This window comes from Colossoma macropomum, unplaced genomic scaffold, assembly GCF_904425465.1.
Source record: "Colossoma macropomum unplaced genomic scaffold, Colossoma_macropomum, whole genome shotgun sequence".
In the NCBI taxonomy this organism is placed as follows: domain Eukaryota; kingdom Metazoa; phylum Chordata; class Actinopteri; order Characiformes; family Serrasalmidae; genus Colossoma; species Colossoma macropomum.
In genome coordinates, this window is record NW_023494798.1 from 34,811,159 (window position 1) to 34,827,340 (window position 16,182).

General features: G+C 40.1%; 1 protein-coding gene across 3 annotated transcripts in view; it reads left to right on the forward strand.

Moving 5' to 3' along the window:
• LOC118817981 (src substrate protein p85-like) overlaps positions 1-16,182 on the forward strand; it is a 46,367-nt gene that overhangs the window by 27,367 nt on the left and 2,818 nt on the right. For all 3 annotated transcript variants that reach the window (XM_036585054.1, XM_036585055.1, XM_036585056.1), the window contains 6 exons: positions 1,673-1,728; positions 3,239-3,308; positions 5,587-5,735; positions 8,222-8,302; positions 11,524-11,689; positions 15,287-15,355. In XM_036585054.1, the coding sequence (XP_036440947.1) occupies positions 1,673-1,728; positions 3,239-3,308; positions 5,587-5,735; positions 8,222-8,302; positions 11,524-11,689; positions 15,287-15,355 (591 nt within the window). The remainder of the gene's footprint in view (positions 1-1,672; positions 1,729-3,238; positions 3,309-5,586; positions 5,736-8,221; positions 8,303-11,523; positions 11,690-15,286; positions 15,356-16,182) is intronic.

Genomic DNA, 16,182 nt, shown 5'->3' on the forward strand with positions numbered 1-16,182 from the left:
TAGGAAGTTCTGATGACCGGCAGCTGGACTCATCACCCAGAATGCGCTCGAGCTCGCTGTGAAAAGGCCACGTTATTCAGCCACGGCCGCTTCTTTGGTTCACGTCCTCGCTTTCCTTAAACTTTGCTTTCAGACTTTTAGCTTTTCTTTGGTGCTGCAGCCTCGTTCTCCTCCGGTAGCGTTCGGCCATTCCTTTCTAAATCTCTTTGAACATGGATCGGTTTGGCTAAGTGTCAAGTTTTGTTTAAACATCAGCCCAGATGTTTGAGTCTCAGCAGCGCGAAATTATATTGAGTGTCGAATTGGATTGACGTAAAAGTCTCATGAATTCCGATCTGTTCGCGTTGCCACATATCAGATGTGTATCAGATTTCAGTACCACATATTAAAGCGTTTCAAATTGGAATTGAAAATGTCAGATTCAGTGTGTTTATCTGTTCACAGTGACACACAGACACACATCTGCCACAAATGAAGAAAAAGATCAGATTTTGGCCACTTTTACCTGCTGTGTAAACATAGCCTAAGGCCTGGTCAGTGCTTTCACACAGGCTGCGTGTGCGAAGCGTCCCAGACGCCGCACTGAGGTGGCGCGGTATTTAGAGAACAGCTGATTTATTATTATTTTCCCCCTCCCCCATGTGCTGCGTGTCATGCTGCACAGGTACTAAAATTAGACTAGTTAAACATTCTGTGCTGCAGACAGATTTTCCCGGTTGGTCTACAGGCCTGAAACTTTTGCCTAATCACAAGTCAGAATGCTGTTGAGGATAAACAAACATATCGTGCATTTTCATAAATGACATTTTTGTTGATCAGAGTGACTGATGTGACCATTTATCCGTTTGGAAACAGGAATGTCTGTTTAACTTTCCCACTGCTCTGCAGCACAAACGCTGTATGTATGAAAGACCGGCGCGTTCGAGCTGTGGCGCCGACTCTGCCACATCAGGCTTATTACATTTTTTGTTTCTATTATATTTTCTGTTTATCTGCTGAGTCTAACGTACTAGAAACTATCACATGTAGAGGATGTGTTCACTTATTTTTACTTGGAAATCAGTTGAGCAGTGTAATTTGACCACTGAGTAATCGTGACAGTCCTGTTTAATGAACGTTTTCCTGACAGACGAGGGCTCATTTGAGTTTGTAGTAAATTAATAAGTTAATATTGATATTGCGGACCACTGTTCTCCCCCTCCTTCTTTTAATTGAAATATCTTTAATTATTATTATTATTATTTATCTATTTTATTTTTTTGCTATGATACCCCCTGCCCACCAACACCCCCAACACTTCCACCCCCCCCTCCTGGCAGCACCCGTCAGCTTTCAGGCCTGTTGAAGGCAGCTGTTATGCATGACCCCTTCAGCCAACTACCCACAATCCCTCTCACGCTTTGTCACATAAACACACCGTCCGGCGCAGAGCTTAGTCCAGTTTGACTGTTGCTGACCTGCCTCAGCCCGGAGTTGGCTGGCTGGCCGATGCGCGGCTGCTGAGAATGATGTTCTCTCCTTCTGTGCCTCCTCTGTTCGTTTGTGTTTGGCTTTCTTTCTTTTACAGGTTTGCATGAGCTGCTCTCAGCATCGCCCCCCAGCTTCTGTTTCCTCAGAAGAACGCTTTCGTGTCCAGTTCGCTGAAGCTCACTGTTTTTCTCTCTTTTTCCAGATTACTCCAAAGGGTTTGGAGGAAAGTACGGAGTGCAGAAGGACAGAATGGACAAGGTAGGCTGTGGTCAACACTTAAAGGGCTCATCACATGAAAAAAAAAAGCTTGATTTACTGTGCGGACAGTGTTCCAGTTTAAAAACGTATCGCTGTCCAGTTCATACAGTCCATATATGGAAACCAAGCTGTGAAAACAACCCATTGTTTTTGTGATGTCACAAAAACCAGTACACTTGCGTATATCCACCTGTCCAGTCACAGTTTAGCCCCTCCCACTCACTCTGAAGGTATAAGGAGCGGTTGAGCACGGACAGATTTCTGAATGAGGCACAATACAGGGCAGCCAATCAGGACAGAGCTCATTTACATATGTGTCTTAAAGGCACAGTAATAAAAACAGCCTGTTTAATTCTGATGCATGAAGAGAGGATGGAAAATGAATTAAATAAATTGCGGCTCTCTTTTTTTAATTTTTCCCCCCTTAAGCCTTTAGTTCACTACACGACTTTTAAAGTCTTAACAGATTATTAAAGACTGGGCGTCTCACACTGTCAGACTGGTTTCTGCTGATTTTTGGGCGACTAATATATTGGGGATCACACGCTACTCAACATTTACTCACTGAACTCTCGCGTTATCCTTTTATTAGGAGATGCAAATAAACAAACGTGTAGTGGCTGCTGCTGTTCTCTCTGCACTGTCGCAGTAAAGAAGCAGTAGGTAAACATGTTTAAATGAGGGTCATTGATTTTAAAAATGTGATCAGTTTGGTATTTTTAGTTTTAAATGTACATAAACTCAATTCTGCCTTAAACTCAGCTCATTAAAAAGCTTTGTTCTGCACGTGAGAGACTTTTCACAGGTTTTCTTTGTTTAATTTCTGTATTTTCTTCTTTCGTGCTCTCAGTTTTCATTGGTTGTTGCAGGAATCCGTTCAGATTGAGTCGTTGATCCGTTTACGCTAGATTACACTCAGTCGGGTCAAAATAATCAGTCGTTTAATAAACTCAGACTGCTCTAAAACGGGATTGGGAGGCAGTAAATCTGAGTCTGCGCCCCTCAAACACGACTCGACTCTCTCCAACTGTCGACTCCGACTGACCAAACATCTGCAGACTAGAGCCGACCAGCTCAGACTGAGAATCGGGGCTAAAATCAGGGTAAAAGTCGTGTAGTTTAACCCCGGCTTTGACTCAAATGTAGTCGTTGAAGACATGTTTGGTGTCTGAAGTTTGCTTCTTCAGTTTTAGCACTAGAGGCTAATGTAGCTAACAGATAATGGAAGCATTAACTGCATGTCTAAATCATCGCTCACTCACCTCAAACCGTGCTGATTTGTGTAGATAACATACTGATTAAAGAATATATTTTTCTGAATCCACGTAATAAAGTCCATTAGAGATGACTGACCATCTCGATGACCAACACGCTTCGAGGCGAGCGAGTGATGATTTAGGCATGCAGTTAGCACCAGGCTAATTGTTGGCATATAAGCTTCCATTACTTGTTGACTTTCTGAAGAGAATAAAGCTGCATTTATAACAGTTGTTTACCTTCCTTTACTCAGAGTGCAGGAACGTTTGAGGAAGTGGAGAAGCCCAGCACTGCGTACCAGAAAACCAGACCCGTGGAAGCAGGCAAGAACTTTTCCCCTCAAATTAACAGAACATGTGTTTTATGATACACATATTGCTATATGCTTACAGTTTACTGCTGAAAGCCAAAAATCTTAGACGCTCTTTGTATTATTTTATAAAAATAATCTTTACAGAGCAGATCACTGAAGAGACGCCATCTGTTTATAGTTTATAGCCCAGATTTGTGGAAAAATGGGTCGACTTTCAGTAGAAAAAAAAATTGTGAGTTCAGCTTCTTTTATTATAAGGGTTTAAAATTACATCACCCATCTATTTGACTGGAGAGAAGACAGTTACAGCTCTCATACGACCCCCACCTTTAGAATGTAGCTTATGAAATATGAAAGTTATGAAGAATATGACGAAGTGCGTTTTGGAACCACCGGTGGTCTCAAGGAGTTGAAGAGGTTGCATAAAGGCTTCTTAGTCTGTTTCAATCAACTCATCATACAGCCATGAAAACAATATCACAAATATTGTGTTAATATTTGTGGCAACATTGGTGCTACCTTTTTAGGAATATTTAGAAATAAAGCCAAAGGCCACGCCCACTTTCTCCTTTTGTTGTGATGTCAGCGCTTAACACTTTTCTTTGGACCAGAAGAGTTCCAGTATGACTTTTTAACAATAGTTTGGAGAAAGAAACTGTCGAAAGCTGCTCATCACATCAAGGAAGATATTTCAGCCGAGTGCTGAAGATAAACAAACACAAAGCGTCTGCACAGAGCTGCTTAATGATGAACTCAACCTTTACAGGGTCTTTTTTTTGCGCAGAAGAATGTTTTAACACTTTAACACTCCAAAAAGTCAGTGTAGGCCAGTGATTTTCGACCTGTAGGCCTGGGTGGTACTTCGAAGAGGCTGTTGGCCATCACCTTTCAACCAAACCTAATTTTAAATATAGCTGATTATTTGTGAACAAAAAATGTTGTTAATAATTTGCGAAAAAAAACATTATATTCATACGAAGCTCATTGTTCTGGCATAATAGCAGCATAACCGGAGCGAAGAAAATACAGCAGCGTGTAGCAGGGTTGGGCTTCACGGGTGCAGGAGAACTCTGCTCTGTGCTGTTTGCTCAGAGGTCTTTTTGAGATGAAGCTTTGAAACCCAACTTACAGAGTCATTCAGAGACTAAAGAGAATGAATGTCAAACCTAAACCTGTCAAATTGAGCTGATCTCCATCTGCAGCTGTCCTCTCTTCAGCCTGACGTCCAGCACTCAGTAGCTGCCAAATCAGCTTCTTCTTGGGCAGAAAAATGATCTGATTGGTTAGATGGCTGAAGGTTGGGAACCCCTAGTGTATAGAAATAGGCTATAGAAGCTCAGCTCAGCTCCACTTACTATATAGGTGCACTTTGTAGTTCTACAGTCTCAGCTCCAGCAGCACTGCTGTGTCTGATCCACTCAGACCAGCGCAGCACACACTAACACACCACCACATCAGTGTTACTGCAGCACTGAGAATGATCCACCACCCAAATAGTACCTGCTCTGTGAGGGTCCATGGGGGTCCTGACCACTGAAGAACAGGGTAAAAGGGGGCTAACAAAGTATGCAGAGAAACAGATGGACTACAGTCTGTAACTGTAGAACTACAAAGTGCACCTATATAGTAAGTGGAGCTGATCAAATGGACAATGAGCGTAGAAACAAGGAGGTGGTCAGAATGTTATGCCTGACCGGTGTATCTCCTACATATTAGAAATATATACTATATATACGCATAAATATATTGTCAAGTCACCGTTTTCCCTAATGCGCCTCTGAGGGACGCAGAGCTGCGCCGAGGAGACGAGAGCGCTTTTAAAACTGATTGCTGCTGCTTTTCAGCTCCTACAGAGAGAGCCGAGCAGAGAAGACCACAGCCTTTCTAAGAGGAAGGAACTCAAACAGCTTGATACGAAACATCTCTCGCATAACAGTGCAGATAATAAATAAATAATTAAATAGTTATCAGTAGGTTATGGGGAAGTTGTTAGTTTAATTTTCCCAAACTTTCAACAGGCAAAATATTGTTGCTGTTAAAATAAAACCTCATATCTCTGAAACTTTAACTTTACAGAGGAAGAAAAAACTTTCCTTAAGTGTAGTGGACGTTAATGAAACAAGTCTTTTTGGACCATTTCTGTTTGTCATGTTATTTCAACACAGTGTAAAGAGTCACTGGAGTTTCAAAAATATGCAAACAACTGAAAAACAGTAACAATATTCATATTCTGACTCATAATCTGAGAGATTTAAATGTGAGGAATGTGACGGTGTGTTTGTGCGCAGCCGGCAGCGGAACAGGCAACATTAAGGCTCGTTTTGAAAACCTGGCGAAGCAGAAAGAGGAGGAGGACAGGAAACGGGCGGAGGAAGAGCGAGCCAGACGGCAGGCCAAGGAGCTACAGGAGCAGGAGGAAGCGCGCAGGAAGGTAGAGGTGCGTTTGAGTGGAGAAACTGCGTTCAGCAGTTCAGAATACACACTGGGTGTCTAACGCTATGTACGTTTACTTCACACGTGTATCTGACAGGTACGGCTGTAATGATGCACATATTCATATTCAAAACACAAAATTCTACAGAGCTCTTGTCTTCTATTCTACACAGATTGCTTTGGCTCAGTTACACTTAAAATAAACCCCAAAATTACAACCCATAGTGTTTATAAGTTCTTCAGGGGGAAAAGAAAAGCCATGCTTTAAGAGTGGGTGTGTCCATACATAAGCCCCACCCATCATCCACCCACTTTACTCTGATAGGCTGCACCCACGTGCTTAATTTTAATCATTGACAGTGGTTCAGTTACTTTACATGTACATTCACTTTGTCATGCAGTCATATTTTGTAAAATGTTTTTCTACATTACATCCAAATTGATTGGTCACCATTACTTGGCCTTTTTTTTTAGAGACCAGAGGCTGGATGCTCAGAGCACTTGAGTCAGTCATAACCCACTAGGACATTGTGTGTCTCTCTCTCTCTCTCTCTCTCTCTCTCTGTCTCTCTTTCTCTCTCTCTCTCTCTCTCTCTCTCTCATATATATATATATCACTGTTGTTGGAAGAAATCCTCGTATCTCCTAAATGGTAACTTTACAGGAGAAGGAAAAAACCTACTTTACTTTTAATGTAAGTCAATGGAACCAGAAGTTTTTCCCAAGTCATTTTGGGTCGTTTTTTTTAGTCCACTCATCATGAAATGTACACACAATATGAAGGGCAGCAGGCATTTTCAAATATTAAACTGAAAAATGTCAAAAACTGAGATACAAGATTTTCTTTCAACAGCAGTGAAATATAGACCTTAATATTAGAGTTTATATAGTATGAGTTCATGTGGCCCTTAGGAGACTTAAATTGTCATCATACAATTTGAATATAATACAAAAACGTTGTTCATTACACTTGCCTGATCGTTTAGATTTAACTGTATCCCACAGAAGTTCCCACCACTTTTTATTTAGTCTATGAATTTAAATGCCATAAAATACAGTAACATCAAATAAGCATAAGACCTTTCTATTGTTTACACGTGACCGATAGCGATAACCGCCCTGAAGCTTTGAGAATCCGACTCCAGGCTTTCACTCTGAGATCATCATACTAAGGTCACTGATCACAGAGCAGGCCTTTAGTAGATATGCCTTAAGAATTTGGTAAAAGTAAAAGTCAGGCTCAGGGCTGAGTATCGACATTCAGTACTTTTAATGGTGCTGACCGAAGTACTTCAGCACTGCTGAACATTGAAAACTTCCATCCCATTCATCTCATTCAATACGAAGGCCCAGTCCCATTTCTTCTTTTTAGCGCTACCCCTTGTTTTTGAGTGTCGCCCTTTGGAACTGAGTTACAGGGTAGTGGTTGAGATCTTCCCTCTGAAATGAGACCCTCAAATAAAAAGAGCATCACTTCATTAACAGCTACCAGCGCTGCTCTGTAGGCGACCCTGCCAGTCTGCAGTGACAGCAGAGGAGGGTAAAGTTCAGCTCCTCACTGCTGGGCTTTAGTTACATTTAGGGAATCATATGATCTTCAAAGAGGGGGGCAATTATTTATTATCACCCACCCCTAATTCTTCAGTGATATGAAGCTGAAGTCAGATATTCACCGGCGTCTTGTTCGAATTTTCCCGTTCCACCTTAAATGGTGCGACAGTTACCTTCTGCCGCTTCAGGTATCAGAACTGCTGGACTATTTAAGGTGGAACGGGAAAGTTAGCTAGCTAGCTACCGAGACATTAGCATGCTATTAGCGATTTTTTTTGTGCTTGTTATGAAGAAAAATGACCATAATACACTGAAACGATATTAAACTAAGATAAAACAGTGGTTTTTGTATTTTTTAACAGAAATTTCTCACATCTGTGTGTTTCTTTGGTCTCTTGTTCTCCATCTTGCCGTTTTTCCTTTTTTCTCTGTTTGGAGTCTCTGAAAAACCTCCGTTTGGAGGGCCATGTAGCCCCAACACTTCACCCTACCCCTCTATCTCAACAAGAATTGGGACACCCTACCTTTAGACATGAACACACAAAACAGAGGGGTAGGGCTCAGTGGTACGGGCGAGTGAAATGGGATTGAGCCCAAATTTACACTCATTTTTTGAGTACCTGAGTAGTCCGTCTGATCAGAGTCAGTGAGCTGGCTGGCTAAATTCTGAAGGTAAAAATGGATAGTTTAGGAATCAGTATTAAAGTCAGAGCATCACTGTTGGTACCAGGAAATTTTCAGTTCCCAGCTCTGATCAACAATCTAAAGGTGGGTAATGAAATGAAAATCCTGCTCAGTCGGGACCTTTCAGTGCTCAAGAAGACAAAAGTCGAATGTCCTTATCTCATGACTAGTGCTGAAAGTAGCTGTGCTTCCATTCCTCCATGCATGTGTCCATCTTCATCCTGCATGTCTACATGTGTTCCTGCTTGGTTCTAGGAAAGTGCCAAAGCTAGAACTCCCTCCCCTCAGCCCAGCCCCACCACCACCACCACCACCACCGCTGCTCCAGAGTATGAGGTAACTCTACTGTTCACCCTAATAATGATGATGATGTTCACTTTTAGGCTCGAGGTTCTTTTCATGTTCAAAGCCCAACACACTGCTGGTGTGACTTCACTAATAATGTTCAGGATTCACGTCATTCAGGCGTAAATGGTGTTTTACTGGGATTGTACTCGTGCCATGAAAGTCCTGTCAGACAGAATGAACGACCAGGCGCTTGTTTAAGCTGGAAAGCATCTTTCAGTCATGCTGCTTCACTTTTCCACCGTAGTTTCACACGTGAGGATCAGTTTCCAGCTGCTGTTCTCGAGTGGAGGTCTGCGCCGGACTGTTTTTTCAGTCCTGCTCCCGCCCGGTCCCGCAGAAAATCGCCCGCAACTGAAACACTTCGGCCTGCTCCCGCCCGCACAGTCCTGCGCACATCCAATATCTGACAGCCTAATCACAAACACGTTATCCTCTAACACAGCAGTCATGTTATCAGACTCACTGTGAAGTAACTTCACCAAATGCCATTTATTTCCATTTAAACACAGCAGGAATTAAACCACAGAGCGGTTATTTTGGTGTTCTGCTGGGCAGCTGTGGCCGTCAGACTGAAGGCTTCGTCATCTCTCTAACGCCTGATTGCGAGTGATGCGGCAGCACGAGCACTACAGCTCGGACGCACTGGCCTTTCATACATATAGCGTTTGAGCTGCAGAGCAGCGAGGAAGTTATACAGACATACAGACATTCCTGTGTTCAGACGGATTAATGGTCATAAATATTTCGTCATGAATAAAAATAATAGTAAAAAGTCGCCTTTTACCGTTTTTATACGGTGGTTTGATTTTCATGGCTTATTTCAGTGTATTTAGCTGCGTGACGCACAGAAAAAACTGCCTCGGGTCTGTTCTCTAAACACAGTGGTGCCTCAGTGCGGCGTCTGGGACCCTGCCGCTTCATACAAGCAGCTCACGCCACGCAGACGCAGTATTTCTGAACCAGGTCTGTGAGAATCTGCGGGTCGTTCATGTGATCAGTTCCTCAAGAATGACTTTATTCATTTGAACTGTTTATCTGAACATTGTTTACATATCTGATTCAGTGATCGTTCTACTTTATTTAGGCTGTTCATTAATTTGCGGGATTTCTCTGTATGTGTGCTTCCGCCCGCTCCCGCCTGAAGGGGCCTGATTTCCCACCCGCTCCCACGAGCAACACTGTACATTAGTCCTGTGCTGCAAGATACTGTGTCGGGGCCACTAGAGTCATGTTCAAAATACAGCTTTGAGATCCTTTTACAAAAGAAAGAATGAGAGAGGCCAATATATCACTCAGCTTTCCCCACAGTGGTGATTTGAGTTGTTTTAAATTTTTTTATATTATTATTATTATTATTATTATTATTATTTTTATTTATTTATTTTTTTTATTTAGTCATTTTAGTTTTGTTCTGATTGCACTCTTAAAAAATGGTTCTTCAAATGTTCATTAGTAAAGAAATGGTTCTATATAGAACCATGAACATGTAAAGAACCCTTTGCATGGTTAAAGGGTTCTTTGAGTCGTGAAAGGGTTCTTCAGACTGATGGAGAATGTGCTGTAGATGGTTCTTTTTGAAAATGGTTCTATATAGCACCAAAAAGAGGGCTTCTATTGTTACGGTCAGACTTTTTATCCAGAAAAGTTCTATATAGAACCATCTACAGCACATTCTCCATCAAGCTGAAGAACACTTTCACGACTCAAAGAACCCTTTAATCCTGCAAAGGGTTCTTTGGGTCTTTTTTTTTCACTAAAGAACCCTTGAAGAACCATCATGTTTAAGTGTGTGTAAACATTTTCTTTGGTTTATCTTTTAAAACTTCACTGCTACATTTTCATCACAAACCTACTTCAGCTCCAACAGAGATGAAGTCCACAGTTTATCTGTAAGCTCAGAACGTCTTTACTCTGAGTCAGCTGGTCAGTAGAACCACACGCTCCGCACGTTTCAGCGTGTTCCTGCTCTTAACCCACGTGACTCAGCACACAAAGGGCTTCATGAGTTAAATCTGGTATATAAAAGCAGAGAAAACGCAAACGTACTGAACACTGAGTCTCCTGGACTGAGATTTGGTATCCACTCTTACTGTATGTGACTCTGGTGCCCCCTAGTGTTTTGTCATGTAACACACAGACCTCAGCTCATGTTCACTTCACCTCATGGACCATTTCAACTGTTCTTTCATAGTGTGTTTGTTTACCTACTGATATGAAATGGGGCTGTAATGATTGATTATGGGTAGAAAATGTTAATGTATTTTTTATTGTTGACATGTTGTTTACCTAAAGAAAGCTGTAGTGTATTACAGTCTGTCAGAGTGACTGTGTGGATCATATGAACATTATAGAGGCCTTTTAAATGAAACAGTAGAAGCCATATCGCCCCCTACACTTCCTGTAGTGTATTACAGTCTGTCAGAGTGACTGTGTGGATCATATGAACATTATAGAGCTTTTTAAATGAAACAGTAGAAGCCATATCGCCCCCTACACTTCCTGTAGTGTATTACAGTCTGTCAGAGTGACTGTGTGGATCATATGAACATTATAGAGGCCTTTTAAATGAAACAGTAGAAGCCGTATCGCCCCCTACGCTTCCTGTAGTGTATTACAGTCTGTCAGAGTGACTTTGTGGATCATATGAACATTATAGAGGCCTTTTAAATGAAACAGTAGAAGCCGTATCGCCCCCTACGCTTCCTGTAGTGTATTACAGTCTGTCAGAATGACTGTGTGGATCATATGAACATTATAGAGCTTTTTAAATGAAACAGTAGAAGCCATATCGCCCCCTACACTTCCTGTAGTGTATTACAGTCTGTCAGAGTGACTGTGTGGATCATATGAACATTACAGAGGCCTTTTAAATGAAACAGTAGAAGCCATATCGCCCCCTACGCTTCCTGTAGTGTATTACAGTCTGTCAGAGTGACTGAGTGGATCATATGAACATTATAGAGCTTTTTAAATGAAACAGTAGAAGCCATATCGCCCCCTACACTTCCTGTAGTGTATTACAGTCTGTCAGAGTGATTGTTTGGGTCATATGAACATTATATAGCATTATAGAGCACTTTTTGGTGATCTTAATTACATGCCACCAATAAAAATGCATGTTTTTTAATGTAATCTACAGCACTGATTAATTGTGCCGTTATCAGTGTATAATGTCTCCTCTCTCCTGTTTTTTTGTGTATTTAAACAAGGAGGCCCACAGTGAGATAGAAGAGAAGGAAGACAATGTGTATGAGGTGGAACCGGTTTCGGCCCCAGCAGCAGAACCCACCTACGACGAACCGGTTCAGGAGGATCTTTATCAGAACCAGAGCCAGGTGCTGGAGCATGAGCAGGACGGCCAGTACCAGGCTGCAGGTACCACTACATAAATACAAACCCTTTTTAATAGATTAGGGGTCAGCCCAGGAAAACCCGCCAACCACATCCTCACTGACCATCTCAGATTAGCCTAATGTTTTCAGTTCAACGGTTTGGGTTCTGTTTTTGTGTACACGTGGACATACAGGATGGGGGTCTTAGTGTTAAAGATGGAGAGGCTGTAAAAAAATGGGTTCTTTTTTTTGGATCAAGGTCTTTTTATTTAAGAATTTTCAAAATACAATAGACAACCCCCAAACCCTCCCACCCCACGCAATCCCACCCAATCCCACCCCACCCAAGATGCACATAGATTTTTAACACTCTCTTTTGGCCACAGTGAGATTGTTTTCTGAAAATATTAATCAAATCCTAATGGTCAGTTTTTCTGAAATCTGGGGATGTGAGGCAGATTACATTTAGATTACATTAAATTCATTCTGTTGTACATTATAGTGGGAATGAGTCTTTGGCTTATTATATACATATCGCTGCTGTTGGAACAAAACTTTGCATCTCCAACACGGTACCTTTACAGAAGGAAAAAATATACTCTACTCTTAATGTAAGTCAATGGAACCAGACTTTTTTCCAAGTAATTTTGGGTCGTTTCTTTTGGTCCATTCATCATCAAATTTACACACAATGTAAAGAGTAACAGGCATTTTCAAACTGTCCAAAACTGAAAAACGTTAGAAATGGTGATACAAGGTTTTCTTCCGACAGCAGCGATGTACAGAATAGCATACATAGAACACTTGGAACCAATAAAACAGTCAGTCGTGCAGGTCACTGCTGAATCAGGCTGTTGTGATGGTGAAGAGACACGCCCAATATGTAAATATATGATAATAAGAGCCAATAGGAATGATGTGAGTTTATACTCAAGAAGGTTTCAATGACCAGATGTTTATCAAGTAAAGCTGAGAGTCTAAACTACATTGTAATAAGTTTATTCAACTCAAAGATCCCGTTTGATGAAAATCATCTAAATAAAGTTATGAAAAAAGCGCAAAAGTCCAAATCATTCAAATGTAAACATTTATTCTGTTTATCACTTTAAGCCACAATAAATTTTCAACAGTCTTTAAAAACAACCCATCATTGGCCTGTTTGTATTTGCATGTAAAGTCAGCAGTTAATAGTGAATATAATACATTTAAGTAAAGTTACCTCAACTCAAAATATGCTGAAAAAACTTTTTTTAGTAGTCGAGTTACCAAATCAACAATTCACTTTTGAGTTAATTTGAATTTATTAGATTAAGTTACTCCAACTTTCTGCAGTATTTAAGATGTGCAGTGAGTTTTACAGTGTGAGCTCAAATCCCACCTCTATCAGATCAAAGTTCTAGATGTGATCTGATTTTAGAAATCAGAATATGCTGTTTGTACAAATGTTTGAATAATCAGACGACTGCAGAAATCCAATAATGATCATATTATTGGTGTGGATATAAACACACTCAGTACTTGTGCATTAAAATGTGCAGAAGTGTGTCTCTGTAGAGGATGTGTTCACTTGTTTACACTCAGAAGATCAACAACCATGGGGGTCCTGACCACTGAGAACAGGGTAAAAGGGGGCTAACAAAGTATCAGAGAAACAGATGGACTACAGTCTGTAACTGTAGAACTACGAAGTGCACCTATATAGTAAGTGGAGCTGATAAAATGGACAAGGAGCGTAGAAACGAGGAGGTGGTCATAATGTTATGCCTGACCGGTGTGTCTGTACATTATTTTGAATGAAAACACACACATGCACTGACCTTCCTGCAGTCAGTCCATTAACATTGCACACAATTTTAAGATTTATTTTTGGTGGTTCCTTTTAGACCCGGTCGCTCCAGTACAGGACGTCCCTGTTTACAAAGCGGTTACAGCATCAAACAATGTTTTATCAGATAAAAGCTCTAAATGTAAATAAATCCAGCCCTTTCCTTCCGTGATAGCAGATCACACACTCACCGCTCTGCTGTTGAAGAGTGTAGAGCATTTTATTTTTATTTTATTTATTTAATTTATTTTCAACATTTACACTTAAATAGGATACATAGCCTAAATATCTCAGGACATATAGAATATTTATGCACTTAAAAACGATTGTGCTTCAAGGGTTCTTTAAAAAAGGAAATGGTTCTTTATAGAACCGTAAACACTCAGAGTTAGCTCAACGATTAAAGGGTTCTTTGCAAGGTCAAATGGTTCTTCAGACTGATGGAGAATGTGCTGTAGAGTTCTAAATAGAACCAAAAAAGGTTCTGCTATTGATACAAGTTTGACATCGCAACAACAGCAGAACCCTTTTTGGTGCTGTATAGAACCCTTTTCAAAAAAGGTTTTGTACAGAAGCATGCAAAGGGTTCTTTGAGTGTTCATGATTCTATATAGAACCATAAACACTCAGAGTTAACTTAATGATTAAAGCGTTCTTTGCACACTGCAAAGGTTCTTCAGATTGATGGAGAATGTGCTGTAAATGATTCTGTATAGAACCTTTTTTGAAAAGGGTTCTATATAGCACCAAAAAGGGTTCTGCTCTTGTTGCGATGTCAAGCTTGTATCAATAGCACAACCCTTTTTGGTTCTATATAGAACCATCTACAGCACATTCTCCATCAATCTGAAGAACCATTTCACCATGCAGAGAACCCTTTAATCATGCAAAAGGTTCTTTGAGTGTTCATGATTCTATATAGGACCATTGTACTTACTAAAGAACCCTTGAAGATCCATCATGTTGAAGTAGAAACGGCAGATAAATATATAATATACACCCAAAGATACGGAGGGTAACTCGGGGGATAGAAGCCCCCCAGGGTAAGACTGCCCCCCCCTTTTTATTTTTCTCCTGATTGTTGTTGCCTGATAGTGATCTGTGTATTTATATTAAGTTTTAAAACAAAAGTTGCTAAAAAATCCCCCTTTTTACAATTCTGCCTCAAAATATTAGTCAGGTTTTCATCTGGAAGTCACGTAGTTGCTGTCTGTGAGCTGCCTATTCTAGCATTAGCTTAACTTGGTAGTGCTTTGAATACTGCTGCTTTGTTTATATCGTGATGTCATATTTCTCCACCTTCTACTAAAAATAGTAATCATAATAATACCATTGAATGAATATACATAATATAAATAAACAGTTAATATAACCGTAAAAATTAACAAAACTGATTTCAGTTTTTTCTGTTTCACTGGTATTTGTTTTTCATCAATTATTAAAATGAAGTGGAATTATTAAGACTTAAATTAATAGAATAATTAGTTTCATTTAATATTGTACTTTGATTATTAAGACATTTTTTGACAAAATGATACATGTAAAGTATATGTTGTGTAAAACCAGTTTCTCTTATAGTTATTAGACAGTTTTCGAATTGGACTAAATATAGTCCACTTTTTCTGAAACCGGATCATGTTGGTCAGTGGGGTGCTTTTCAAAGCATGTTGTGAACCTGGCTTGTAACTCACTCGGTCACATTTAGCAAGCTGAAAATTTCCACAAGGGGGCACCATAAGCAGTCAGCTAGCTTTAGATGTTTCATAAGAGCAGTGATTCACGTCGGTGACTTTGTGTTTGGTCTGTTTTTTTCAGACACTCAGTCCTACGACTATGGAGAGGATTTGGGGGTGACCGCTGTGGCCCTGTATGATTACCAGGCTGGTGAGTCCAATTTATCCTAAATAAACACTTGAACATGCAGGTAGAAGAGAAACTCTCAATATACAGCCCATCAGAAGCTTGCTGACTCGTAGCTTTTCAGAATGTTTTTCACGTTTGCTGGTTTTTAATAAGTTGATTTCAACTTCAATAACTAATTTACAGGAACACAGTATCACACATGTAGACACTTCAGGTGTGTTTTCACCTGCTTGAGAGACGCTGGAACCGTTATAATAACTAAGATTAACAATTTAATTGTCTTGTGGTCATTTTATGCCTCTCTAAAACATCTAATTTGGCTGATTAGCTGTCTTGCTTGCTAGTTTAGCTTAGCTTATTGGAGAAAGTACTTACTGCATTATTCTGGTCAAACGCATAAACATCTATATTTAGCTGTTGTCGGAAGAAAACCTTGTCTCTCCATTTTTGATGTTTTTCAGTTTTTGACATAACTTGAAAAGGCCCGTTACCCTTTACATTGCTTGTGAATTTCATGATGAATGGACTAAAAGAAACGACCCAAAAAGACTTGGAAAAATATCTGGTTCCATTGATTTACATTAAAAATAAAGTATGTTTTTCCTTCGCCTGTAAAGTTTTGGAGATACGAGGTTTTCTTCTGACAGCAGTGATTTACAGAGTCTGTATAGAATTGACAAAATGATATTTTTCTGTTGAGTGAAAATATGAGCACTAAGCTTCCACTTAGCGTTAGCGTCCTAACCACAAATATAATTTATCTTTTTTTTTTTAAATGTTTTTTTCAGTTGAATTATATTTAAAGTCTGCTGTTAATCCAAGTTTTTTAAGTTTAATAAATGATTGGT